This window comes from Pocillopora verrucosa, chromosome 1 (genome assembly GCF_036669915.1).
Source record: "Pocillopora verrucosa isolate sample1 chromosome 1, ASM3666991v2, whole genome shotgun sequence".
In the NCBI taxonomy this organism is placed as follows: Eukaryota; Metazoa; Cnidaria; class Anthozoa; order Scleractinia; family Pocilloporidae; genus Pocillopora; species Pocillopora verrucosa.
This window is the reverse complement of record NC_089312.1, coordinates 32,869,811-32,895,190: the sequence shown is the minus strand read 5'-3', so window position 1 is coordinate 32,895,190 and position 25,380 is coordinate 32,869,811. Positions and strand designations below refer to the sequence as shown.

General features: G+C 38.7%; 3 protein-coding genes across 5 annotated transcripts; 2 read left to right on the top strand and 1 right to left on the bottom strand.

The window, feature by feature from the left end:
• Positions 1-2,002: 2,002 nt before the first annotated feature.
• Positions 2,003-8,157, top strand: LOC131772554 (major facilitator superfamily domain-containing protein 6). The gene is made up of 2 exons (XM_059088488.2): positions 2,003-3,869; positions 6,221-8,157. The coding sequence occupies exons 1-2, from the start codon at positions 2,324-2,326 to the stop codon at positions 6,502-6,504; spliced, it is 1,830 nt and encodes a 609-aa protein (XP_058944471.1). The 5' UTR covers positions 2,003-2,323; the 3' UTR covers positions 6,505-8,157.
• A 1,412-nt stretch (positions 8,158-9,569) lies between these two features.
• On the top strand, positions 9,570-12,458 carry LOC131772546 (major facilitator superfamily domain-containing protein 6-A). Its single transcript, XM_059088479.2, has 2 exons — positions 9,570-11,439; positions 11,934-12,458. The coding sequence occupies exons 1-2, from the start codon at positions 9,732-9,734 to the stop codon at positions 12,251-12,253; spliced, it is 2,028 nt and encodes a 675-aa protein (XP_058944462.1). The 5' UTR covers positions 9,570-9,731; the 3' UTR covers positions 12,254-12,458.
• A 181-nt stretch (positions 12,459-12,639) lies between these two features.
• LOC131772511 (maltase-glucoamylase) lies at positions 12,640-25,147 on the bottom strand. 3 transcript variants are annotated; one of them, XM_066167212.1, is made up of 25 exons: positions 24,943-25,059; positions 24,034-24,191; positions 23,435-23,623; positions 23,112-23,257; positions 22,581-22,752; positions 22,369-22,465; positions 21,645-21,757; positions 20,987-21,112; positions 20,744-20,875; positions 20,201-20,308; positions 19,681-19,743; positions 19,273-19,386; positions 18,840-18,924; positions 18,536-18,653; positions 17,840-17,973; positions 17,593-17,627; positions 17,288-17,404; positions 16,508-16,656; positions 16,202-16,286; positions 15,753-15,809; positions 15,295-15,419; positions 14,589-14,677; positions 14,162-14,211; positions 13,708-13,869; positions 12,640-13,191 (listed from the first exon to the last, which is right to left on the bottom strand). In XM_066167212.1, the coding sequence occupies exons 4-25, from the start codon at positions 23,213-23,215 to the stop codon at positions 13,033-13,035; spliced, it is 2,394 nt and encodes a 797-aa protein (XP_066023309.1). In that variant the 5' UTR covers positions 23,216-23,257; positions 23,435-23,623; positions 24,034-24,191; positions 24,943-25,059; the 3' UTR covers positions 12,640-13,032. The 3 variants fall into 3 exon arrangements, with proteins under 3 accessions (XP_066023309.1, XP_066023313.1, XP_058944408.2); XM_066167216.1 differs by having other exon boundaries at positions 24,034-24,115; XM_059088425.2 differs by lacking the exon at positions 24,034-24,191 and having other exon boundaries at positions 24,943-25,147.
• Positions 25,148-25,380: the final 233 nt, after the last annotated feature.

Genomic DNA, 25,380 nt, shown 5'->3' with positions numbered 1-25,380 from the left:
AAAAATTTTCAACAGATGCACGCTACTTGAACAGTAAAATGACTTTGGACAGCTCACTGAAGTCTTGGCAAATATACAAGGGATCACATAAGACATAAGTTCTATTTTTGCTGAACGGCTTGAAATTAAACGACTTTAAAGAAACCGAAATCAAGTTCATATGTTTTCAAATTATAATTTTTAGAGAAAATTTTGCCACTGAATTATTACCATATCACTATTTACGGGGGCTGAAATTTCAGAAAGCCAATATGACAGGATTGCTTATCGCTTTTCCGGCTTTCATATATAAAACTATTACCGACCTTAATTTCGTGGCTTGTTTTAAATTTAACAACCTTAAATTAACTGAATTCGGCTACAACGTGTGTAGCTTAGAGCCATTAGATAAAAAATAACGACATGCACAAAACAAACAGAGGCGTAATTCTCTGTGTCATTCCCAATGCCTTATTTTGGTAAATTTAAATTTAGTGGGTGACGCGTAGAAAATCCCCTTGAAGTAGAAACTTGCAAAGAAACTCTGCGGGGAGTCGTTGTTTTACCAAATCCAATTCTGAAAACTGTTTTTGTTACAAAAAAGATCACGTTTCATATTTGTGATTACTTTTGTAATTTTCTGTTATTATATTTACAATTCTTAAATTCATATGAAAAAAAACCGTGATGTTATTTCAGAAATCATCGAACCCACAAAGAGAAGAGCTGTTTAGTTTTTTTCTTGCGGTTTAGAATTGATGCAGAAGGTACATTTTTCGTTGAGTAGCTTTAAGATACAATCTCGTTGGAATCTTTTTTTTTCTTTTTTAAACCAAAAAGAGGTTTATTACTGCCTGGGTAACAACGGATAAAAAAAATCGGTCAAATGTGAAAAGAGTATCAAAAATAATGCGATTGAGTAGTCTTCGAGATGATGTGTTTTTCTAATAACTTTTTAATTCAATAAAAGTCGAGACCTTAGAAGCAGTTATGTTTTTCCCAGGTCAAAATCTTCCCAGATTGATACTACTTTGTGAAAAGATACGAGGACTCGAATGGAAGATTTTTAAGCCTTAATAACTCGTACTGAAATGACAGTTGAAATAATATGTCAATAAATGATGAGATGTAAGGAGAACGTGTTCCCTGCAACTGAATAAATAACCCATGCAGATTTCGTCACTTTGTATTTTCGTTTGAAATCAACTCGGTACCAAGATTTACTGCATAGCTTTTGGTAGTTTCATGTTGCTAGGTTACCTATTTCCGATTCGATTTTCCGAAATCATACACGGGCATATAAAAATCTGATATTTATCTACCCAAATATTTCCTTGATCAGAATCATAAAACGTGATGTTTCAAAGAGTAAAAGAGAGCTTTTGAATATTTAAACAGAGGTGCGGCTAGCTTTGGGCATTTAAATTCTGTTTCCCAGCTGCAAAAACAACGGTGTGGGGTCGCCTTTTAATCTTTCAAATGATGCAATTGTTGAATGCGCTCGATTCGTTTTTATTTTTCTTTGCGAACATTGTTTCTTTCCCCTGTGTGTCTTCTTTCTGTCAGCCTTCTTTACCTTTTATGTGAAGGAACTCACAGTGTTTGAGAAATGAAATTATTCTAACGTTTCATAATAGCAGTATAAATAAAAATAGTCCCAATTGAATTATGCATAGCCCGGTCTATTTTTCGCACCAATTTTTCGTCGCCTTTTGACTCACAAAAAGACATTGAAAGAACTCTGCGTAATTCAATTTGATTTTCCCTCTCCGCTCAAGTAACACAAAGTAGTTCCAGTGTTTATTTATTGCAGATGATAACTGTTGATCTTGGTTGTTTTAAAAGTGTTTTGCCGTGGAAAGCGGTGCCAATGAAAACCGCCAAAAATTCTTAAGCAATTATTTGATGAGGCCTTTATGAAAGGCATCATTGTCACTCCTACGTATTGGCAACTCCCACTAATCATTGTTTTCATGACATCTAAAAATTTGTAAATGTAAATCTCGTTCTACAGTCTATAAACAGTTGGCTTCGACTGTTTACATTGGAGCCAAGGTGGTTTAAAGTGCTCCAAATTATATTATTTTCACGCAAGGTTACTCCAGTCGCAGCAATCGTCACCTTATTCGGCGCGATCGTTCTTGGCATTAAGGACGTGGTCAACTCGATGACTCAAATTAACTTCGCCATATGAACGTTGCGAGATCATGATCTCTTCGTTCTCGGAGGGCTCTCGCTGAGATTTTACTCCATAGAGTCAAAGATTATGTTGATTTGAACGGCGTAATCTCTAAAGGTTTAGCTGGTACTTTTGGTTCAGTCGAGATTAACCTTGCGCTTTGGAATGGAGAAGAAAAAGGTTTCCAGATCAGCGGATGACGATTCGTCGAAGCAATGTCAGAAATTCGAGGGAGAATCAATAAATTTGGCCAAAAAGATCTTAAATACCGTTGACAAGGACCTCGTCGTACCAAAATTGTCCTTCTTCTTCTTTTTTATGGCAACCGGCGCTTTCCTTCCTTATCTTGGCGTGTTCTACAAGCAGCTGTGGCTTACAGCTCGACAGTCTGGAATTCTGCTTGGAGTTCGCCCTTTTGTGAAAATGTTATGCTCCCCTCTCTGGGGAATGGTCACGGATGTATGCAACAAACCGAAGCTTATTCTACTTGTGTCTATTCTGGGAACAACTGTGGCCCATTTCTCGCAAAGCATAGTCTCGCCGTTTCATTTACCTTGCTACCCTGATGTGAACAGAACAAACTTTAGCCAAATCCGGTCAAACTTGTTCGCCCAATACTCAACTGATCGTTCTTCGCGACAAAGTGGCTTCCCAGCCACTTCAACACGTTTGCAAGAAAATTCTCTCGTAAAAGGTGCCGACCAAACAAATTATTCATCAGCTGAAAATGCCGGCACTACAGTTCGAGGGTCGATGGCGCCAGAAAAATTCCTAAGAAATAATGATTTTAACAAACAGAAGGAGGTCGGGAAAGAAGTGCATCCCTTCGATTATGGGACAGCTCAGGAAGAAAGCATGGAAGACACCGGACCAAGGCATGACGATAAGCCGCGAGAAATCACCGACGCAAATTCCAAAATATTGACAAAAAACAAGAAACGCAAGAATCCTAACATGAAGAATGATTTCCGCGTCAAAGACAACCAAAGCATTTTTGCAACTTTGCTTGTGATTGTTTTTCTGGGTGAATTTATAGCTGCACCAGCTCCAATGCTGACCGATAGCGGAACGCTTGGTATCCTGAGTGGAAGGGAACACCAATACGGCCGACAAAGGCTGTTCGGTTCGGTAGGCTGGGGAATCGGTTCTTTGCTGTCAGGAGCCGTTGTGACAGCTTTCAATTCATGTCCGTATGAAGACAGCATCAACTATGTGGCGTGCTTTTACGTATTTGCCGGAGCCATGATTCTCGACTTCTTCGTCGGCCTGTTCTTCAATTTCGTACCAGCGCCGTCCAAACAGGATGTCTCTAACATGGAAAATGAGTTTTTAAGGGGACTGAAAATATTTTACAACCTAAAGAATGGAGCCTTCATCTGCACACTGTTGTTTCTTGGGTTTTCCCACAGCCTGCAGCTTTCTTTCTTGTTTTGGTTTCTTCAAGACATTGGAGGAACACCAATCCTTTTTACCCTCATTGTCGCTGTAAATTGCCTGTCAGAGGTGGTGATGTTCTTCCTAGCGACTTACTTTGTGCAGAAGATCGGTCACGACGCTGTTCTTTACACAGGGCTTGCCTGCTATGGGTTACGATTTTTGCTCTACTCGTACCTTAATGAACCATGGTGGGTTTTGCCGCTAGAAGCTTTGCAAGGCTTCACATACGGAGGAGTTTGGACAGCAAGTGTTGCCTACGTTGGACCGCAACCAGGTGAGGAAAACGGTTTATGTTCAGAAATTTGTGGCAAGAGACCGTGAGCCGTTTCTGTTTATTTTAGATCAAAAATCATGGTAGACAAAATTTCAATTCTCTAAACTTCAGCAAATATCAGATCTAGTTGACATGCATTTCAATGTCACATTTCATCTTTTGATTAATTACCTGTGCTCCAGAAATAGAGAAAGCGAAATTTTTAATACCGGACCGCACCGCTTCAATATTTGTTGTTTTGAAAGGAAATAAGATCAAACAAAACTAGTTATTCTCCCAGTCAGATTACAGTATTTGTTTTCGTTTGCGTTATTAGATACCGGACCTCATGCAAGGAAGTCGTAAACGACAATATGGAAAAGTTTCAGTGGGCTATGATTTAAAAACACCATTCATTTAGTCACTTAGAGTAGATCAAAAAAATCTCCCCTGATAGTAGATTTACATTTCAGTTGAAAAAACTATCAAACAAAAGCAAAAGATATTTCAGGTTGAAGGCAAAATTATTTTTTTTAGTGCATATAGAGTCCTGGAAAATGTTTCTTATTCATATCGAAGTTATAATTGGACTTAAAGCTAAGGACACTTTTTTTATGTCACCACCTCTCTACATAAATGAGTTTCTCAATTTTTGTAACACCCGCTCATCAAACTTAGAGGAAAATTCACTTTTTAAGCTAATTAATTTGTCTAAGAACTAAAAACCATTAACTGTATCGGTAAACCAACACCTCATGCCATAATGAAGCTTTGGCTCGAATTAATAAACTAAGTCGCCGTTATTAAAAACACTGTTATTCAAATTAGTTTACTCTCAAACGCAGAGTCTCGTTTAAATAGGTGTTTTTTGTAAAGATTTTTTAATCCAGGGTCAACTCAACTACACTTCCTTTTCATTTAGTTCGAATTATTTGACGGAATTTCAGTGGGCGCGTTGCTAAGATACCATTTGAAAGACTTTATTCCTTAATTTCAAACTGAACTGAGGCGGTGAATTATTGATACCTTCTTCATAAGCTTAATCCTGTTTTTCTTTTTAAACCATTCATCAACCTTCTTGTCTTTTCCGGAGCATCTGGTTTTTTCACCCAGGTTCTCTTTCAAAGGAAGTTAATTGATCTCCTTTCCATCTGATTTACTTGGCCCACCTCCCCCTCATAAAACCAATTATGAAAGAAATCATTTTTTGGGCCGTATGCTTTATAATTAAGCTGTCTTGGCCGCTTGTTAATAAGTAATGGTGATGAAAATTTCCTTTTATTTGACCATTGCAAATCTTCATAATCAGTGGAGAAAAAATTTTTTTTGCTGATTTTTTTTTTTCAATTATTATTATCATCATCCTCTCAATTTAAATAAGACAACGTCAGAAAGCTGAAAAAACAAATTCACAGTTGTAACGAATTTCTGAAACGAATACATAGAATGAGGTGAAAAAGCTATTTTTAAACATTTCAACAATTAGCCGCAGTTGGTGTTTCCTTAAAGTTTCAGTACATTTATCTGTCATATCAATGATATCAAACGAGAGTCTGTGGACCCTACAGTAAGTATGTGAGGAGACCTGGGTTGGTCTATAATCGAGCTGACCAGATTTGCGTGATCGTTGGCAACGCAGGCTTTCCCATACAAAAAAAGACTCTTATCAAAACAATACTTTGAAAAGATTTTTAAGTAAGGCGGCTCATTTATCTGAATATTGAAAAAAATTAATTGAAATTGGATTCATCAAACCATTTTACCTCAGGTTTCTATTAAATCTGTCAAATTTTAAACACAAATGTCATCCTAAGTTTAGTCAGCGCGTGAAAAAACCTTGCGATACAACTTCCCGTCATTACGTTCAGCTTCTTTTACTTGCTAGAATTATTTTAATTCCATTTCGGATCTGAACTCCGGCATCTCCATCGCGTGCAAAGTGTGACCATGTGGTTTTTTTATCTCTCATCGGTTTTTATGGCCATGATCACGAAACATCAAGTTAAGCATAATGCAGAAAAATGAAATAAACACTTCCCAAAAAAATCCAACTTGAGAGGCAAATATGTGAAAAAAATGTCATCATTTATTTCACACTTTGCTAGAGAACCAAGTATTTTACAGATCAACGAGTAAAGTTGATCTTCATTCAGTAAGTTGTTTTGTCTGTTAATTATATGGTAACAAAACATTGATTCCGATTACATTTTTCATGATATCAAGGCTTTCAAGCCTCATATGATTGAAATCAACCTTGACCTTGAATATTTAATACTTCGCAAAAATCTCATCTGGAACGACAAGACTAAACTAAAATAAAGTTATTTTTCGATTCGCTCTAATGAAACTTTTCAATATATATTTGTTTCCAGGCTCCGGAGCCACGATCCAAGGCATAATCCACGGGGTGTATTGGGGTCTAGGTATGGCTGTAGGCGGAGTCATTGGAGGGTTGATGGTTCATTCGATTGGCGCACGTTTAACATTTCGGCTCGAAGCGGCCTTGTCCTTTGCAATTCTTGTTCTGTTCTTCGCGATCAACAATTTCCATCAGAAAAATTCTCAATATTCCCAGATTCCTTCGGAGCCTGCTCAGGACCCGGGGGATGAAAAAGAGAGCGCTGCAGATCAAGACACAACAGGGGATGCTAAATGAAGTAACTAATAAACAAAATTTTATCAATCTATTTATTAATTTGACTTATTTATTCATTGAACTCATTGACATGAGAATTTCTCAAAGGAAGGGAGATATTATATTTGGGTAATTTAGTTGTAAAATATTTTCAGAGGAAAATTTATTTTATTTTTCGATTATTACGAATATCGATATCCGGGGAAACGTTTTGATTTTTTAAGCAATCATGGGACTGGGCAACGTAAGGTAAACACCATTAAATTCAAAAAGCACTTTATTTAAAAGTTAGTATGATTCAGATTTATGTTCTTTAGTTAATCTATGCTTTGCCATTAACAAATCTAACTGTAATTGTAACATTCTTAAGACGGAAAGAAAAAGAAGTTATGAATTTCAGTTTTTCTAATAATTGCTGAAGGAACGATTTTACAATAGACGATAGACGATTTTATGTTTACTAGATTCAAAACTGTCTCCTCGATTTCGTCAGAGGAAAAAAATATGATAATGATAAAGACATCTAACAAGTTTCTGTTGTTATTTTAAATGAATTATGCAATGAACAGGTGAATCACATGACTCTAATTTAGAAATTAACTGTTTATGCTTCGTTTTAAGAGCAAAACTCTACACCCAATGTCTTGAATTGGGATTGGTACATTATCAAAGCGTCCATGACCAACCTATTAGTAGTAAGGTTAAGTTTAAGCCATGTTTGCTTGTAATTTAATTTGGACAGTTCCCCGCTGGACAGGTGCACGTGCTTACATACAATTTTCTTCTGCTTATGCGGTAGCATGTTTCAGGCGCTAATTGAACAAGGCGCGATATTAGCCCAAGGGGAAAAACGCAGGAGGGTTTGAGACGGGTTTCAATATTTCGGTTACGAGAGAAAACATTTGAGTATTTTGTTTTGTTTTGTTTTTTCTGCATCGCACTTGCCTTGAATGGAAACCAATGGGAAAAAAGGGCCAAACGCAGGTTACAAACCTCCTCCCTTTTTTGGTTTTACGCAATTAACGCCCGTAACAGACCAGTTTTAAAGCATTTGTTAGCGTTTTAAGGTCGATAACGAATTTATTTTTAAAGTTAGTTTATTATTGATGAGATGATAAGGGGGGGCTTACCAACCGCCGAAGAGAATTCAAAAAGCGAAAATTTCCTGTTCTAGCCCTTCTTATCATTCTTGGACTCAACACTGATTAAAGTCTTTTGTTTTTAGTTTGAGAAAGAAGTTATTGGTTTCTTTCCGAGTTTTTATTTTTAGTGACAAAAATTATTGAGGAAGGGAAGGAAATACTGGTAAAGGTATCTGGGCTAATGAAGAAGTGTGAGGAGAAGGTGACATGTGGAACTTGTTTTATGTCGCCGATCATGAATTCCTCTGCCACTTCGTTAAAATATTACTCGTCTCGGGGATTGTTGTCAGGCTATGCAGGATTCGGAGCAGTATTATAATTTCGGTTGCAAAGTAGTGGTCAAAAGTCAGAGGATGCACTATCATTGAAACGATAACGAGGGGGGCCGAAAGCTTACTTTTAAGCAAGGAGAACCAAGTTGCCTTACTGGAGCTAAAGACAACTCTACTAGCCATTAATTCATGAAATTTCTACAGCGTGAAGCGTTTGTTTTCCCTTTTCTGTTCAAATATTTCTGTGAATACTTCAGTTATTAAACAAATTTTGCGTGATAGCTGTTTCTTATTTTGCGTGGCTGGTCAAACTTGACCCATTTGCGCATGCCCGTTCCTTTTGCGATGCATCGAAAGACGTTTTACTATTTTTATCGATCGAGATTTTCCCACCCCACCCCCCCAGAAAAATTTTCATTGGTATCGGCCTGTCTTCACCGCAAACGAACGCAATCAAGTTCTTTTATAATATTCTGCGTACCATTGTTGACAAGGTTTCAGGTTCTGACTTATCATCTATTGGAGGACAGATGCATGAAATACCTCACCATGAACAACTTTTTACTTCTCTATTATAAAAAAAATAGATTCCACGTCGCCGAGGATCCATTCAGTTCTAAATCACAGAAGAAGTTAAAATTTGGTAAGAACATCAATATCTCTCTCGGCTGCGCCTCATGTGCCATTCTTTATGTAGCTACTGCGCATGCGAGTAGCTTCTATGCTATCGGTTTGATGGATAGGGACACTTTTACCGAGGGTTTTCGGAGACCTTCGGATCACGATCGATTTTCTTCGGCGAACGATTATGCCGGTAGTAAATTTGATAAGCATCCAATTTCAGTAGACTTTACAGGTTATAAAAACACAAGCAAACGTATTGTTTTTTAGAGTTCTTATTACATTTTGACGCCATCTGTGATCTATTTCTTTACAGACTCAACATGGAGTCTATTTTTTAGGTTGATGTAACTTGTAAGTATTGTTTACAGATTTGTGCTCGTTACCTTAACGTATTTATTTTTCATCAATTTTCATCGAAAGAAGACAAAAAGCAGTGGAGGAGTAGGCTATCAATATAAAGGAATTTATATCAGGAGACAACCTTTTCTAGAAAAAGCAAATTTTGCGTGCTTGAAATGTTTCAAGTATAGAAGGCCTCGGGGGGCAGTGTATCAATCAAACCATTCTTATCTAAACTATTGGAAGATCAAAATAATGCTCGTCAAAAAATTTTTGTTATGAACCTATTAGATGTGGCAAATGTTTTGAAAAGTAACACATTTAAGCAAATTTCACTTGATTTGTGTTATGCTAGAGGATAAAGATGTAATAAGTCTGCCAACGGCTTACAAACGACTTAATGATTTTGGCGCAGCTAACAAATAACTGGCTTGTGAATAAAAATCATTAAAATGCAAAAGCCGTGCGAACAGCTTAAAGGGTTTGTCCTGTTTGATTTCTTCAAAAAAAATGAAATAAGTAGTTGCATTTCTAGTAGTAGCTTTGTTATCACTTGCTTTGCTTTGTTTTTTGTTTTGTTTTTTAATTTTTCTGTGCGAGCGTCATCACTTTGAATCTAGGTCCTCTAGTTTCTTCTTTGCCACCCTGTTGACATCAGTCGAGCCGGTTAGCCTGCGGTTGACTGCCCACATATGAATAAATATGAGACGTATATTAACATATTGAGTTACGAAGGGAGACAGATAGACCTTTCATTCTTGCATGCTAATGCGATTACCAGCGTCGGTGACGAGAGAGCGGAGTTTGTTGTCGACTTCTCGAGCGATTCACAAAAAATGTGAGCAAGTTAACAGAAAGTGTGTTTCGTCGAATGATGATTCCAACGTCTTACCAGCCTATAGGATCTGACTCACCTTCAGAGAACGACGACAACCACGACGAAGAATTAGAAGACTCGCGACAGTCGACATGGCGAAGAGCTATTCAAAGAGTGCGCCATATAGATAAGAGCTTTGTGGTATCAAAAGCTTTCTATTTTTTCTTCTACACCGCATTAGGTTCGCTTTTTCCGTTTTTTAGCCTATACTACAAACAACTATGGCTGACTCCTGGGCAGATTGGCCTTTTGCTTGCTCTGAGACCCGCCGTCAAACTTGTATGCTTGCCGTTGTGGAAAATGGTTACGGATCGATTCAGTAGGCCAAAAGTGGTGTACTTCATCTCAATTTTTGGTTGGATCATTGGTTATTACGGCCAGTCCTTTGTTTTTCCGACCAAATTACCTTGTTATGGTTCTGCAACAGAAATTTCAGCCATTCAAGATATTGCATTTTCGACCCCAGCTTCAAATATAAACAGACTCAACTCTACCGCCAAATCTAGCAACATTACAACAAGGGAACTTACTTTGAACAAACATTTGTCTACTTTTGTACAAAAATGGGACCCAAAAAGTTATCAGAAATTAAGCAAAATGAAGAAAACAGATGGGAATTTATTGGAAAGTGTCGTTAAATCGGAAGACGCTTCTTCGAAAGCAAAACGTTTAACGTGGTCGCAATTGAATGGTCATTATGCAAATATCGACACAGATGCAAAATCAAGAAAGAGGAGCTTTGTTCAGCGAAGTGAAAGTACTTTTAACTTATTTCCACGCGAAGACGCATCAATTGACGATTTTAGAAAAGTCATTAACGATCCACAAAATGATAATCGAGGAAAAAAACTTGTACTCAAGTCAGATTCAGCACAGGAAAACATCGTAACGAAGCATAAAAACAATGAGCTGCGGCCCTACGAAACAGTGAACGATATGCAGAGAAGTCCAAGACCAAGTGAAGATTTCCGCGTCAAATACAATACCTGGGTTTTTCGTACTCTCATTTTAATAGTAATTCTTACAGAAATCATAACGACACCTACGCCAATGCTAGCAGACAATGCTATCGTAAGATCTCTGGTGGAAACTGACAGTGTGTATGGTAAACAAAGACTTTTTGGTTCTCTGGGACTCAGCTTAGCTGCAATACTTGTCGCTGTGTGGGTGTCGTTGGAAACTGACTGTGTGCATACAGACACCATCAACTATGTCCCGTGTTTTCACCTCTTTGAGATTGCCATTGGAGCTACGGTTTTGGTTTCGCTCTGCGTTGAATTTAATAGACCTCTTGAAGAGAATCCGAACGAATTTGACTTCAAAGACGCGATGAAGCTGTTTAAAAACTTCAAAAACGGCGTGTTTATTGTTACACTGTTCTTGTTTGGATGTTTCCACAGCCTTCAGAATTCGTTCTTGTTCTGGTATCTTCAAGATCTTGGTGGAACCCCTACCTTATTCAGTGTTATCCTGCTCATTTATTGCCTGGCTGAGGTAGTAATGTATTTCATTTCGGGGTACGTGGGTGAGGCTATTGGTCAACAAGGAATCATCTGCCTGGCTTTCGCCTGTTACACAGCCAGGTATCTCATGTACTCCTACCTGAAAGATCCTTGGCTTGTAATTCCTATGGAGATGGTTCAAGGGATTACTTATGGAGGAGTGTGGTCCATTGCCACGGTTTATGTGAACGCGCCACCAGGTAAGTTCAGGCCTTTCAATATCTCAATACAGACAGTTTGACTTGATAATCGCTAGAAAAAACTATGCTGGCAATCCATTCTATACTTCTATGAAAAAGACGGATTTAACTAGTTCGGTACAAAACGATAGAGTCAGGGAATTAAGGGAGTTTACATCAGGAACAAAGATTACAGTCAACGCCATCTCGGAGACTTTGCTGTGGCTGCAACATCAAGCACAATGTAGGGCAGAGTAGGAACTGTATGCCATGTCTGACAGCAGTTACTGGATTTCAATTTAGCCTTTAAGGCGGTACACTGAAAATAAGAATTACCTACTCACCTAAATATATTAATCATGCGCCTGGCAGGCTTTCATTAGGATGCTCGACGCGATTTCTTTTTTCCTACAACAAGATGTAAACAGAGAGAGCAACAAATCGGTTTATGTTTTCCCGTTAATACGGTACTGACCTTTTTGCACTATATCCCTCTTGTTACGTTTTTTCCTCAGAAGCGACGCCCATGGTTCAAAGCATTCTTCATGGAAGCTACTGGGGCCTGGGAATGGCTCTCGGTTCAGGAATCAGTGGTGTAATCATCGATTTCACCAGCCCGCGCTCCATGTTCCTCGTTGCAGCAGCAATCTGTTTCCTACTGTGCATGTTTCACTTAGGAATTGACATTTATAACAAAATGAAAGCTTTAGAGGAAGAGCAAGCTCAAAGGCTGGCAGTTCAACGCGGTGAAGCAAAGCCGTCTAAATCCCATGAAAGTGCCTTTATCGGGGCAGCGGCTGCTCCATTAGTGCCATGCCTTCTTTACGGCAGATAGCGTTGAAATATTTTTGTAATTCGCATTTAAAATTTTTCCACGTTCATTTGGAGAAATCTTGTAAGGTCACTAACTTTGTCGAACTTTGGTTCTCTGTCTGTCCAAGTTATTTCGTTGTTAAATTTTGTTAAGGGAGTAAAACAATATTTAAAACAAGAACTACATACATAGCATTTGTACCTAGAAACATGATATTTAAAACAGTAAAGGTACGGTCAGTTACAGGAAAAAGACGTTGTTGTTGTTGTTTTGAGGGGAAGGGGGGGGGGGGTTGACTCTTAACAAAAGTTTCTATCAGCTGTTTCAACTTGTGACCAACTGGAATCGATAAAAATGCAACTGACAGTGCTAAGCGCCCAAGTCCCTCAAATTCCCCTTGAATCATTGAGACAGTTTGATGAGTTTCTCTAGGATTAGTAATCGCACTTCATTTTACTAACCTTGAAATACGCCCGAGCAGAGGTGACGTTAAAAAACCAGAGGAGCGATTAATTCTAAACGAGCGCTGCATTAATGCCATGCGGCTAAAAAATCGACAGAAACAGAACACAACACGCACACACTTTACCAGCTTGTTTTTCTATTTGACCGATCGTTACACAATATAAATGTATGACATGTATCACTCCGCAGTAAACTAACCAACTTAGCTGTCACGCATGCAGTCTCATGCATTTTCTATTTAGGATATAGGAACTATCCAGAGGCACTTGGGATCAAATTCTGTGTGGCTACACAATGTACTTAATGGACCAGCTCAGAGCATCATGAACGTCTGTTCAATAATTGCAGCTTATAACCGCAGCCAACAAAAGAATAACTACTGCAGTAATACGGGGCTGAATTTTGCTTTCAGCTGCTTTAGGGTTAGGCTCGAATTCCCATTCAATAAAATGGTCCATATTGATGTCGAGTGACAGACCAGTGATTTTCAAGACCTGCCATGAAACGAAAAAACGGAGAGAATCAATACTTGCTCTATGTTTTCTGTCAGATTTTATGGCAAGAACTGTTGAACAGAGGTTTTTTAGCTGAAGAAATGGAAAACTCCTGGAAGAGTGACGAGGGAACATGTGTATTCTCAATCTGACTCCGTAGACAATTACGCAGATCATTCCCCTCTCCAAACGGTATCAACGATTCAACCCTAAATTATTCTAATAGTATCTTTGCCAGATTGAAATTCTAAAAGGTGTTACACAGCTCAAACATGAACAATTGCGTTCTTAACACCTAAAAGATGGACATGCAGCGCATAGCCAGATTACTTTTAAAACTCCTTTAAAATATTCGACGATCAACCCTGACGTTTTGTTATTTTCAAGGTTAATTTCACCCTTTTTTTCGCCACCTTCCCTAGTGAACTTTCCCTGAGAAAACAAAACCATTGGTCGGAGAGAAGCGGACGGCTACCTAGCGAGTGTGTCCCTTAGAGGGGGTTGCCGATGATTTACCTTTTTGTTTTTGTCGTAGGTTGCTTTCTCTGACATGCCCCTCCCGTTGACGCTGAGTGAGACAAAAATACCCGAAGAGAGTCCGTACACATCTACTGAGCCCCATTTAGGAAGGTCTGGTGCGGCGAAACCATTCTTCTCAACAGAGAATTTTATCCCAGACTAACATGGCAAAAAAGAGCTGAACATTAAAATCATTAGTATCTTCATTATTATTCCATATTTGCTCATGAACTTGAGTGTTACAAACAATTAAAGTGCCTCTGATGATATTTTCAAGTCTAAAGGCAAATTATATTACTCGGACGAACCTTTTTTTTACTGAATAAACTTGAAAACCACCAAATCTTCAAATTTGGCGCTTCGGTTAAGAAGAAAGCAAATGCCTGGTTAATTTTTCAACAAAGGGCGGGAAACAAATCTTCAGCTGGAGCCAGTTCAGTGATGCACTTACCTCTTGGCCTGAGAACTTTATCAGCAGGTATTGATTATTTTTCACGGTGTCTAACAAAAAAGAGCGATCGTGTTAACTACAGATTGCCTTCTAAGAAAGATTACATTACGCATGATTTTCGTAAAACTAAAATCAAAGTAACTGCGACAGCCAATCGGCACAAAGACGCGATCGGTTTTACTTTGGCGTCTTATTGGTTGAGAGGATCGGACGGCGAGAGTTTCTGAACCTATCCAAAAGCCAAGTAAATTTAAACCAATACAGGTCTGGATTGCATTCGACACCCAGTCCAAAATTGCTCTATCTCGATCGTAAAGTTATAGTTCTTCTGAAAGCTTGAAAGCGGAAGTCGACTGTAACTTTTACCAAATACTAAATTAGCGGCAGGGCAACTTTCCCGGAAATACCAGCCCAGCTGTTTACTAACCGATGGCTTCTCCATCGTCCCAGAAGAGCTGTCCTGTAGCTTTTCCATCGTCTCCCAACGCTACAATCAGGCCCAATGGGTTTTGACGACTGAAACAATAGTGAAGCTATATTACTACGGGTACAAAAACAAAAATAAGTGCTATGGCTCTAGATAGCGCTGGAATGAGGCTGCACTCGAGCACTAATCAAACGTTCGTCGAGTTTCATGGGTGCTCTTTCTTCTCACTGAACAACATATCAAAACGTTGGAGGAAACTTGCAGCACGTATTATTATGTTCAAATAACCTCACGGAAGGATGGAAATTCTCCAAGCCAATTTCTGTTCCGGAAACCTTTTTATGCAATATCATTAAACCAAAAGATCATAAATTGTTCATTATCTCTTGATAAAACGCTGTGTATGATGTACAGCTTCGATAGACTGCTAACTGCTTATACAGAGGAAAATGAAGGCACTCTTTATTTGAAAACATAATCCTTTTCTGGCAGGGTTCCGAGATGGAACGGGTAAATTGAGATTATTTTAATCGACTTTCCGACAATTCTTGTAAAAGTTGCTCTCAAAATTTGAAGGAAAAGGCCTCTTCATCATATCGGCCAAAAGATAAATCAAGGTCCCAGAGTCATTAATCGACATTTTTGCCCTTTACTTGAGGTGGTTAGGGTTTGATTGGAGGTTAGCGCAGAAGTCGAAGTGAAATACCTTAAAGCCGTGTTAATGGCTGGTTCCTGGGTTGGGATAATGTGGCCGCCTCGAACATGAAGAGGAATGTGATCAAGTGGGGCATCTAAAGTCAAGTGACTTTTACGGCTACTCATCTCCTTGCCCTGAAATCAGACCCTTGTCAGACAACCATTATTGCATGGGAGAACAGAGATGAGTAAGGGGAGGGCAGCTGACGGCACATATAGAATTGTTATTCATAAAAATAACTAACGCAGCTTGACGCTGTAGGCAATCGACTAAGAGTATCTTTTAAGCTTACTACTATATACACAATAAAAGTTATGAAAAAATTTCAAAACAGAAACGTAGAAGGCACCATAATGTCTTTGTAGTCTTTTTTCCATAGTTCGTTCTCCAACATCATTTTGGTGCCATCTGTAAAGAGATCTTCAATGAAGGGTTCGAAAAACAAAAATAAAATGAAACATACATACTGTGTAGAAGTCATACCATCGATCGTCAGGAAAATATGCATTAACTGCGGTCCTACCCTAAAAGAATTATGATATTCGACACTGTTGAAAAAATTTGATTTAAGGACTTAAGTAAAGTGAGGAGAGCGAATCTAACATGCATGTATCTAATTGCGCTTTAAAAAACGACTCATTCGTTTCAAAAGAACGTATAACCTTTCTACAACATGGGTCTCACGAAACAGGAAAAACACATCGCTAAAAGCTGCTTCCAACTTATAGCTAGGAAAATGTGAATGTAATTAAGATAAATGGAGTCATGAGATTTTTGTAACAAACACAGACCCAAAAGTGTGAGCACCAATTACTTATTATCTCAGAGAATAAGTTAAGATTCTTCAATTTATCTTTGAATGTTCTATTTTCTACATTCTCTACTTCTCCTTAAATGACTACATACAAGCTCTTACCTCATCTAAAACAGGTGATATAAGTAGCGATGGTCCCCACAAAAATTGCCGGTCAATTCCCCAAGTTTCTTTGTCCCCTGCGAACCTATTAAATAAAACCGCACGTATAGCTTATACAGGGGCATGGCAGTGAAGGGAGTGGGGTAGGGGGGAGGGGGTGAGGTGAGGGAGGGGTGGCCCAGGAGTGCTTCAGGCTCGAAGGGAGGGATGATTCTCTTAAATTCCTTATTTCTTCTGTGGTAGATTTCGACGTTTGAATTGTTTGGGTTAGAATCCGAACAGGCACTAGCTGCTGTTATTACGTACTCGTGCATAACAGGCCGCACTACAGTGGAGCCGTCCATGTGCGCTTCATAGAACAGTGTATACAAGAACGGCAATAATTTGTAACGTGTGCGGAGAACTATACGAGCGTTTCTTGCGAATTCTTCACCAAATGCTGTTGGATCTTGAGCCTGATGATGGGGAAAAAAACAAGATTTTATTAACCAGCTTCTTTAATCTTACTCACATACAATCACGATTCACAATTCTTACGGTGAATAATTTACTTGCAACTTACAACGGTTAGGTACCATTCTCGCTGCATTCCATTACTTGATATAAATTAGAATTCTCATATTTGTTTATTTATATTATCCAAACTACGAATAATTGGTTTTCAAAATATGGGGGGTACTAAGTTTCTGAAGAAACTGTGGTGCTGGCTCGGCGAGGGTTTCAGTATCACCTGAGTTCAAAATGTAAACTGGTAACCGAAAAGAGGTTCTAAAGCCGAAGTTTCGAGCGTTACACCTTCGTCACTCACTCTGACTCTGTATGGTGATAAATCAAAATTATCTGTTAAATATAGCGTTCAGGCCACAGACACCATAACAATATGTCTTTCATTTCCGTTACGTTACACCACTCGAAGTGACTCCAAATTAACTACTACTTGGTTGGAAATTATTTATGGCTATCCATTCAAGCGACTCGGAAACACATTTGTTTGTCAAAATATAAGCAAATTATTGTTTCCAATAGAAATCGGAAACAAAGGGAGACAAAGACGATGAAATTTTCCTATTTCCAAAGAATTGCTACCTTGTTTCCATAGCCATTGTGGTTTCTGAAGAAAGGGTAAAAGGCTCCCAGTTGAGTCCAGCGAAGACACAACTCACTTGTCGGGTGATCAAAGAACCCGCAAACATCTGCCCCAACCTTGGAAAATAAACATTTATGTTTAACAAATTATGAATCATTTTGAAATGAAAGGAAAGAGGGAGAGGGATTTCCAAATCCAAAAAATCCAATAAATTTCGCGAAGGGCAGTTCGTCACTGTCTTGAAAGAGGGTCAGTCTATACAATATTCACACTGAGAATTAAAATAATATTGGTAGCTACTCACATAAGGAATACCGAACAGGTTGAATTCTAACATTCCTAAAACATAAATAACACGACAAAAACGTTAGCAGCAACATCAGATCAGAGAACGCGAGGTAAAATTCTAGAAAACCAAAACCTTTTTCGCCGCAAAAGGATATGTGAATTCTTCTTTATTTGTTGAGATTCTTCATTTAGGAAATTAGGTCATGGTAGAAAAAAAGCTAATTTATACTATGAGTATCCATTAATGTACCGCTTTGTTTTACCAATAATCGATGTATGAAGCTGGTCCCATGATGCCTTGTTGTCTCCAAGCCAATGCCCGGCATATTTTCCACTGCTGGCGAAAGTTGATCTCGAGATCACGATACTTCGTTTTCCTGTACTTTCCCTTGCCGCTCTAAAAAGAGGAAACGTTGAAGAACATGTCATTCGTCTTGTTATGCGCATGAGGCTATAAGAAATAATTGAGACACCACGAGGAATTTAGCCCCAGACCTGAAAACTAAGCACTCCAATGCTCTATCAATATGCTTCGTAAGTGACACGCGGCCAGCACATTTTCAAGAACATTCCCACTGCGGACAGCATTTGGAAACAGAAATAGAATTGTGAATAGTCTCTTAATTTTTTTAGAGCGATTTATGCTCTAATGCAGCAGCGACTTTGTGAGCTTTAACCAGTAATACTGAACGTGGTTTAAGGGTCATTAAAGGGCAAAATGGATGCAGCTTTGCAACAGGACTACAATCAACCAGCGTCACTGGCTAACGGAAGAGTAACAAAACGGCAGGATATTCTACTGGGTGTCGTACAGTCTTGTTTTTTACGCCCCAAATCGCAAAACTGATCTGAAGAAAGATAATCAGTCAAACAATCTCTGATATCTCATCAACAATCGTGCCAAAGTTAAACTGTGACTATTCTGATGCCGAATCCATTTTTAGCATATGTCCACTTACGCCAGGGTAACCAATGTCTGACTCCATCCATACAAGCTGTGGACATTATAATGTAAATCATTGTATTGTTTTGCGTTCATGCACACAGTCTTGTCCGCCATGATGTTTCCCATAATCCCTAAAGCACAAAGAAGCATTGTCATCTGAATAAATGTTTGGTTTAAACGATGATAAAAATAGAAAGAGAATTTCTTTAAAAGCTAAATGATGCATCAACAAGCCCGGACTGATAAATTTTGATGGGTTTTATCGTCTCACTGCTGTAGGTAGAAGCAACTGGTGCCTCTGTGGCACGCTTACTCACTTGGTTTGTAAGGGGGATAGTCCCACTTGTTTTTGCTGCATCCACCCACTCTTCCAGCAACAAAGTTTGCCGGCTCATTCATATCCTAAAAGGAGGCAAAATCAAAGTGGTAATACTTGGAGTATACAACGAAGCACCATTGTTTAATTTGATGCCTAACACTATTCCACTATTGATTTTATTGGAGATGGCAAGTGGTTCGTGTGTCGAATTCCAACTGAGTTTATCCCTTAAATATGTCCTAATCACACATTTTCAACGATGAAGATGCAATAATCATACACTGGTGAAGCATCAATCAAGAAAATGCGTTAAGGCTGGGATACTTGTGTTTCAATTTGAGGTGATTCGTTTGCTCTTATAGTAGAGATCTTGAATGGAAACATCAGCAGGTCATTAAAGATCAGTTCAGTAATTTAATTTGCACACTCACAATCCACAATCCGTCAAATTTGATGATTTTGTGAAAGTCTTTAATGAGATCCCTCCAGTATTTGCTGATGTTTGGATGGAAATAGTCCGGAAACGCAGCAAATTGTCTGTACAGCTAAAGGGAAAAGCAAAAGCAAATCAGTCGTGTGAGAAAATGCCCTTACGAGAAGCTAAAATCATGAAAGTAGCGCATTGTATATTATGCTCTTAAGTACATAGCCCCATATGCCCAAGCATGTATCTGTAACCGGAAACGAGGTTAAAATTTAAAATTATGAGGCTTCTAGCAAATTTTTGACCAGACAAAAGCGGCAAATAATCGGCCCTGGCGAGAAAGATAAAATCAGTCAATCAAGACCACTCTCCAGCAAACGTGTACAAAAAAATCAAGTTGATCAAAGCTACCAACCCTTGTTTTTTCGTCCCAAGACAAGCTGTCATTCATTGTGATGTTTTCAAACGTCGGCCAAACCTGAAAAAATATTAGTCAAATGAGGTATGCACAAGAGATAAACGCATCCTATTCCTTCACTTGGACTCATCTGTCTCCTCCACTAAAGGGAAGTGTCAGTTCGAGGCTTTCTCTCGTAAAATTAAAAAATCTCAGCCTTCTATTACTTACCAAGAAACAGATATACATGGTTCCTATTACGTTCATCTTAAGAATGGCTTTGGTGGAAACAATAAAAGAAATGTGGAATATTCAGGAATTTGATAATTCTACTAGACCTAATGTTCTTGATGTTGTAGAGATGGCTTTCCCTAGAGACATGTTTGCGTTCTTTTAACAGCGAGTTCACCTTTGAGGATCACCTCGTTACTTGTTATCATTGACAGGTCCAAATATTATTAATTTCATCGTATTGTGAGCCACTTAACCAGCCGGACACAGAGCAATTCTCTGAATTAATCCTTAAAGAGTTACTTGCCTTCCCGTACAGGTTTTTTCCAGAATCGCCATCTTTGATGAACACATCCAGTTCGTTTCCCAGGTCGTAAGGAGGATAGTCAGTGTCATTGGCTCCAATAGCTGGGTCCTGGTGATAATGTTATGACTGAGTTTAAAGTTTGATACCAAACCACGCCTGTTCTGACTTTTTAAATGTGGAGACGTTTGTCATTTAGAGAAAATTTAAAGTGAACACAGGAGCCGACGCCCTTTTGAATGTCATCTTTGCTGATACTTTTACCAGCTTCACGTTGTAGAACAAAAGGAAACACTTCTGATCGTCTATTTTGATCGTGAAGGTAAAAGAAGTCTTGAGAAGGACTGTTGTCCGTAAAAGTGTCTGACGTTTTGACAGCCTTTGCGTTGTTGTCAGTCGAGTGTTATCCGACTCGTGTCAACTTATTAGTCAGTTTTACCGTGACGTTATTGGCTGTAAGACCAAAGCACACACTTGTAGCTGTGCCGGGTTCCATTGTCAAGTTATATCCGCTAACCATGATCTCGGCAAAAAACTATTACTAACCAGGATAATAATGTATCGCAAGCCATCGTTCTTGATTGAGCGGACAAATTGAGGCAAGCCCTTGAAGTTGACTGGATCATAAGTAAAGTCTTTCTGTCGGATCATATAGTCGATGTCGCCGTATTGCACATCCTAAAATCGATCAAAGTGATTAGAAGACATGGTCTATGACAGATAAATATTGAATCTAAATAAATTTTTATGGAGGATGTTATCATTGCACCATAAAATGCTATAAGTCACCTGAGGTAAATCATGTTCAGTCATGTTCTCCACCAGATTCTTTACCGTCTCAATCTTGTTATATCCCCAACGAGAAAGCTGAAATCCAAGCGACCAATATGGCGGCAAAAATGTACGACCTATAGCCTGCGAAATCAGCATAAACAAATTAAAATCTTTTTTCCATAATTGATCATAAACGAATGTAGGTAATTTTTCTTTCAGGGTTGACTCATCTAGATCTTCCTCCCCTGAACCGCCTCTGGTTAGTTGTCCTCTCGAATCTGCCGTACCCTCTGTTTATTTGCTTCAAACCTGCCCACTAGAGCGTGAAATGGGCGCAAACGTGGAAATTCCTGATTACATATACAAGTAAAACTTTTAATTCAAAACTACTCCGAAATGACATGACTAAGCAAAGCGTTGTTAGCTGACCCATGAGCCACAGCCAAATTTTGTGAAAAAACAAGACCGGTTGAACTAAATGCAGCATGTGATTGAGAGACAATGGAAACAAGATCAAGACTAATAAGAATAATTCCCCTTTTTGACGATTTATGTCCATCATCTTCAACGCCTGGCAAAAGCAGACAAGAATGGTCTCAAAAAAATCACTTTGCAAGAAGATTAGCGGAAAAAGAATGTAACTTTTTCCTTTTTTGTTATAATCGATTAATACCTCAGTATATTGCTTTATGACATCCTCGGGAGAAGGACCAAGAAATATGTAAAAATCTAGAATTCCTCCAATTGTGCGATATGTTATGGCTGGTTTTGGCTGTAGGGTGACATCTAGAACGAAATACCAGTCAAGTGTTACTCATAAAGCAGTTGTAAAAGAATTATTTATTTATTTATTCATTTTAGGATTTGTACAAAGCAGTACCGGAGCAAAAACAACAGGACATAAGTCCCCCACTAGGTTTAAGCTCCAGCCCAACCCCCTCCTAAAATAACTTAATAATATAATTAGACTAATTAGGCTGCTTAACAAGTGCACGCAACAAGGGTACTTACCCGGCGACATTTAGGACAAATTATTTTAAAGGTAAGAAAGTTGTCTCAACAAGAAATTCAACAAGGAATAACATTAACGATTTTGAATGGAACAAAAAAACTATCATTTGAATGTCCACTCTTGTTACAATCATTTACATAAAAATATGCCATTAGATGTAAAAATATGGCAAATCTGAATTTGATTCATATGGGAGTTTACTTTGTAGTATAGTTTGAGGTACGAAAACTTGATGTTCTGTTGATCAGAGAAGTCAGAGTTGAAAACTGGGTGTAGCTTCAAATATAAAAGATACCAAGGGAAGCACGTTTGCCCTAAAAGACACGTAGAGGATACTAACATGACTCCTTCCATTCAATGTTCTTTTCTCAAACGCTTTACTCACCCATCGCGTTGCTATTCATTAGAAAAACCCCGTGAGATTTGCCATCGGTTTCCATACAAGTGTAGAAAGGATGGTGGCCATATAAATTTCCACCACTCTGTAACAAGAAATAAAAAAATAGTGAACTTCTACGGTTAAAAAAAATTAATTATTAGCGTAATCATTCAAAGAAACAAACGTTTAATAAGGTTCATCGATGGAAAGCTACTTACATATGGAAACTGGTCTCTTGTGAAGATAGGAAGAACTTCCCAGGCTGAAAGGTTATGTTTGAATGACTTATGTTCCTGTTCACCAAAACCGTACACGAATAAAGAAGGGGGCTGATTCGAGATCTGTATATACTGGTCCTCAAATATAAACACGCCCACAGACGAGTCCCATCTGCAAATGTTATGACAGTAACAAAGTCAAGTAAAGTCAGCATACGAGCCAAAAATGTTTCTCCTCCCGGTCTAAGTATCATGAAGCGATGAAGGAGTAATGCTACTCCCCCTTTGACGGGTTTCCACTCAGACCTTTCGATCCAGTGTCCAAAGCAATAATTAATCACATGGCTACCGTGTCTTCAACACTTGTCTCCAAAACTCTAAGTAAATAGACGACTCTGTGCTTCGTATTTTTCCTTTTTACAACACGTAATTTCTCGCGATTGCCAGTTCTTCGAGAGGCAAAACAAACAAAAGCAAAATTAAAAAAGTCAGGAAAACAACCCAAGCAATTAAAATATTGAAGTCACCTACATGACGACATCGTTGTCTTTCCGCAGTATTTTCAGGGAGAAAGGATCCTTCTCGAACTCAACAGTATACTTTGCATTAGAAGCCTTTGATGTCGCAATTGGCATAGGGACTGGTACTTCATATCTTTTTTTCTTGGCGTCGTAGAGCTATGGAAGTAAACAAAGCCCAGTGTCAATTTTAACACTGGAGAAAAAAACACAGTGCCGGGATGAGATTTGGTTGCTAATTTCTTGCCACGCTAGTCATGTATAGCCACTACAAGTCTTGAAATTTGAGCAAAGCTTATCGCACGCTCAACGAAATCAGATAAGTTCATTCATTACCTTAAATCTAACACGGTCGTCTGTTTGAAACTCGACATCAAGGACAATCTCGTCGATGTCGTCCCCATAGATAGTCGTGTTGGAGTGTCTATTAAGGGTGGCTCGGTATCCTAGCTGGGTTTCTCGAACCTCTCCATCTATCTTATATCCACCTAAATATGACTTGGGGAAAAAACACCAAGGAACACCCTGCAAGAAGGAAGTTAGGCTTGTTATTTCAGTCAAACAAGGATATGAGCCCTCAAGCTTAAATCATACCAAAGGGGCTGTGATGATCATTGTGGAACTCACTAATATGAATAGAGAATAACATATGGGTGTGCACAGGCATGGAATGTATCTTCTTGTTTTCAACTCGATATCGCGAATTCAAGAGTTGAACACGAGAAGAGAAGTTCCTCATCTGCAGCAACCTTATACTATTTTTCTATTATGTAGACACTATAGGCCTTAACTGACAAAAAAAGTTTGACAAACGGCCTTGAGAATTTAATGGTGAACGTTTTGCCATTCATTCATCAACCTGACAGACTGGCGCGAGAGGCGAGTGACGTGTCAGCAGCTGATTGGCGATATCAAACAAACGAGAAAAAAATTACCTCTGGAAAGGTCTAGAGTAAACTCACGACTGGAGGGAGACACGTGTACACAGCTTTCTAAATGTTTTCCTCATCCAATATACTGTTGGGTAATAACAATACGGAACACGTGGATTCCTTTGTCAGTTGAGCCTAAGCCACATATACTTCCATCTGATCTATTGTGAGAATGGCGTATTGACCTCAGTAACCCGAAAAAAAGGAAACAACACAAGACAAATGGAAAAAAAAACAAACAAAACAAGATTTCTGGAAACTGAGGCTGACCTACAAGGTGACAGGTTGTCAGCCTTCTTTATTTCTATTCCAATACTCTGACAACTTCTTTAATTTCATCTTTTTTTCCAAGTTGTCAGTAGTTACCTAATTTAATTAAAAACAAAGAGGTTTCTTAACATGCATTATACTCAGTTGGGTCACCATGATAAGTGATCTGGTCTAAGTGTATTGGGTCCAAGCTTTCTTATATATTCCTGACACTGAAGAACGAGTTATCAATTAATGCAAAATTAGAAAAACTTGTATCTAATATACATATCTAACATCGAACATATCTAAGACACAGAGCGTTCGAGGGGAAAACAAACCTTTTAGAACTTTCAAAAATTATGCACGTTAGATTTCTGGAAATACAATTCAATGTTGTTTCCCTCTGTTTCAAGAACAAGTCCAACGGCGTTACAGTAAAACTACTGCCACTGGGGTGACTTGTTCAAAGGGTGAAATGCTGAATAATCTAATCACTTGAATCGACCCACCAAATTCTTCGTCATATTGACTCGCTTAACTCCGAAGCACTGAATGTCACCACTAAATTCATCTAAGTCATTGTTAGTCGCTTAATTGAGATCAGGGAACCCCGCTTTCAGCCGTAACGAAGTAATTCTTTCAACGAGTAAATATCATTACCTTTGATTGAGATTCCTCCCATGTACACCCACGAGCCTCGCAGAGAGTTTGGTTTCTAATTTCAGGATAACAGTCGATTTTGTCTGTGTCCAAGACATGCTGTGCGAAAACCGACGATAGTCCAACGGCAACGATTAAGCAAAGAAGCATCGTTTGGTTGTAACGGGACGCCATTACAAATTTCCGCCCGTGGCGTCTTTTTATTTCAAAGCTGTCACGAGATAAAGAGCTGTGCTTGGAGTACCAACAGACCTTGTCTGACCCCTAGCTGTCGATTATGTCAGTTAATTGGTCACGCCATAGTCTCTAAAGCGGGCCGTTTCTGGGGGAGGAAAATGTGACGTGACATCGCAAATAAAACAAATAACGCCACATACAAGTGTTGTCACGCTCATCCTCTCCTCAGAACGAATTAACAAATACTGGGGAGAGAATGTC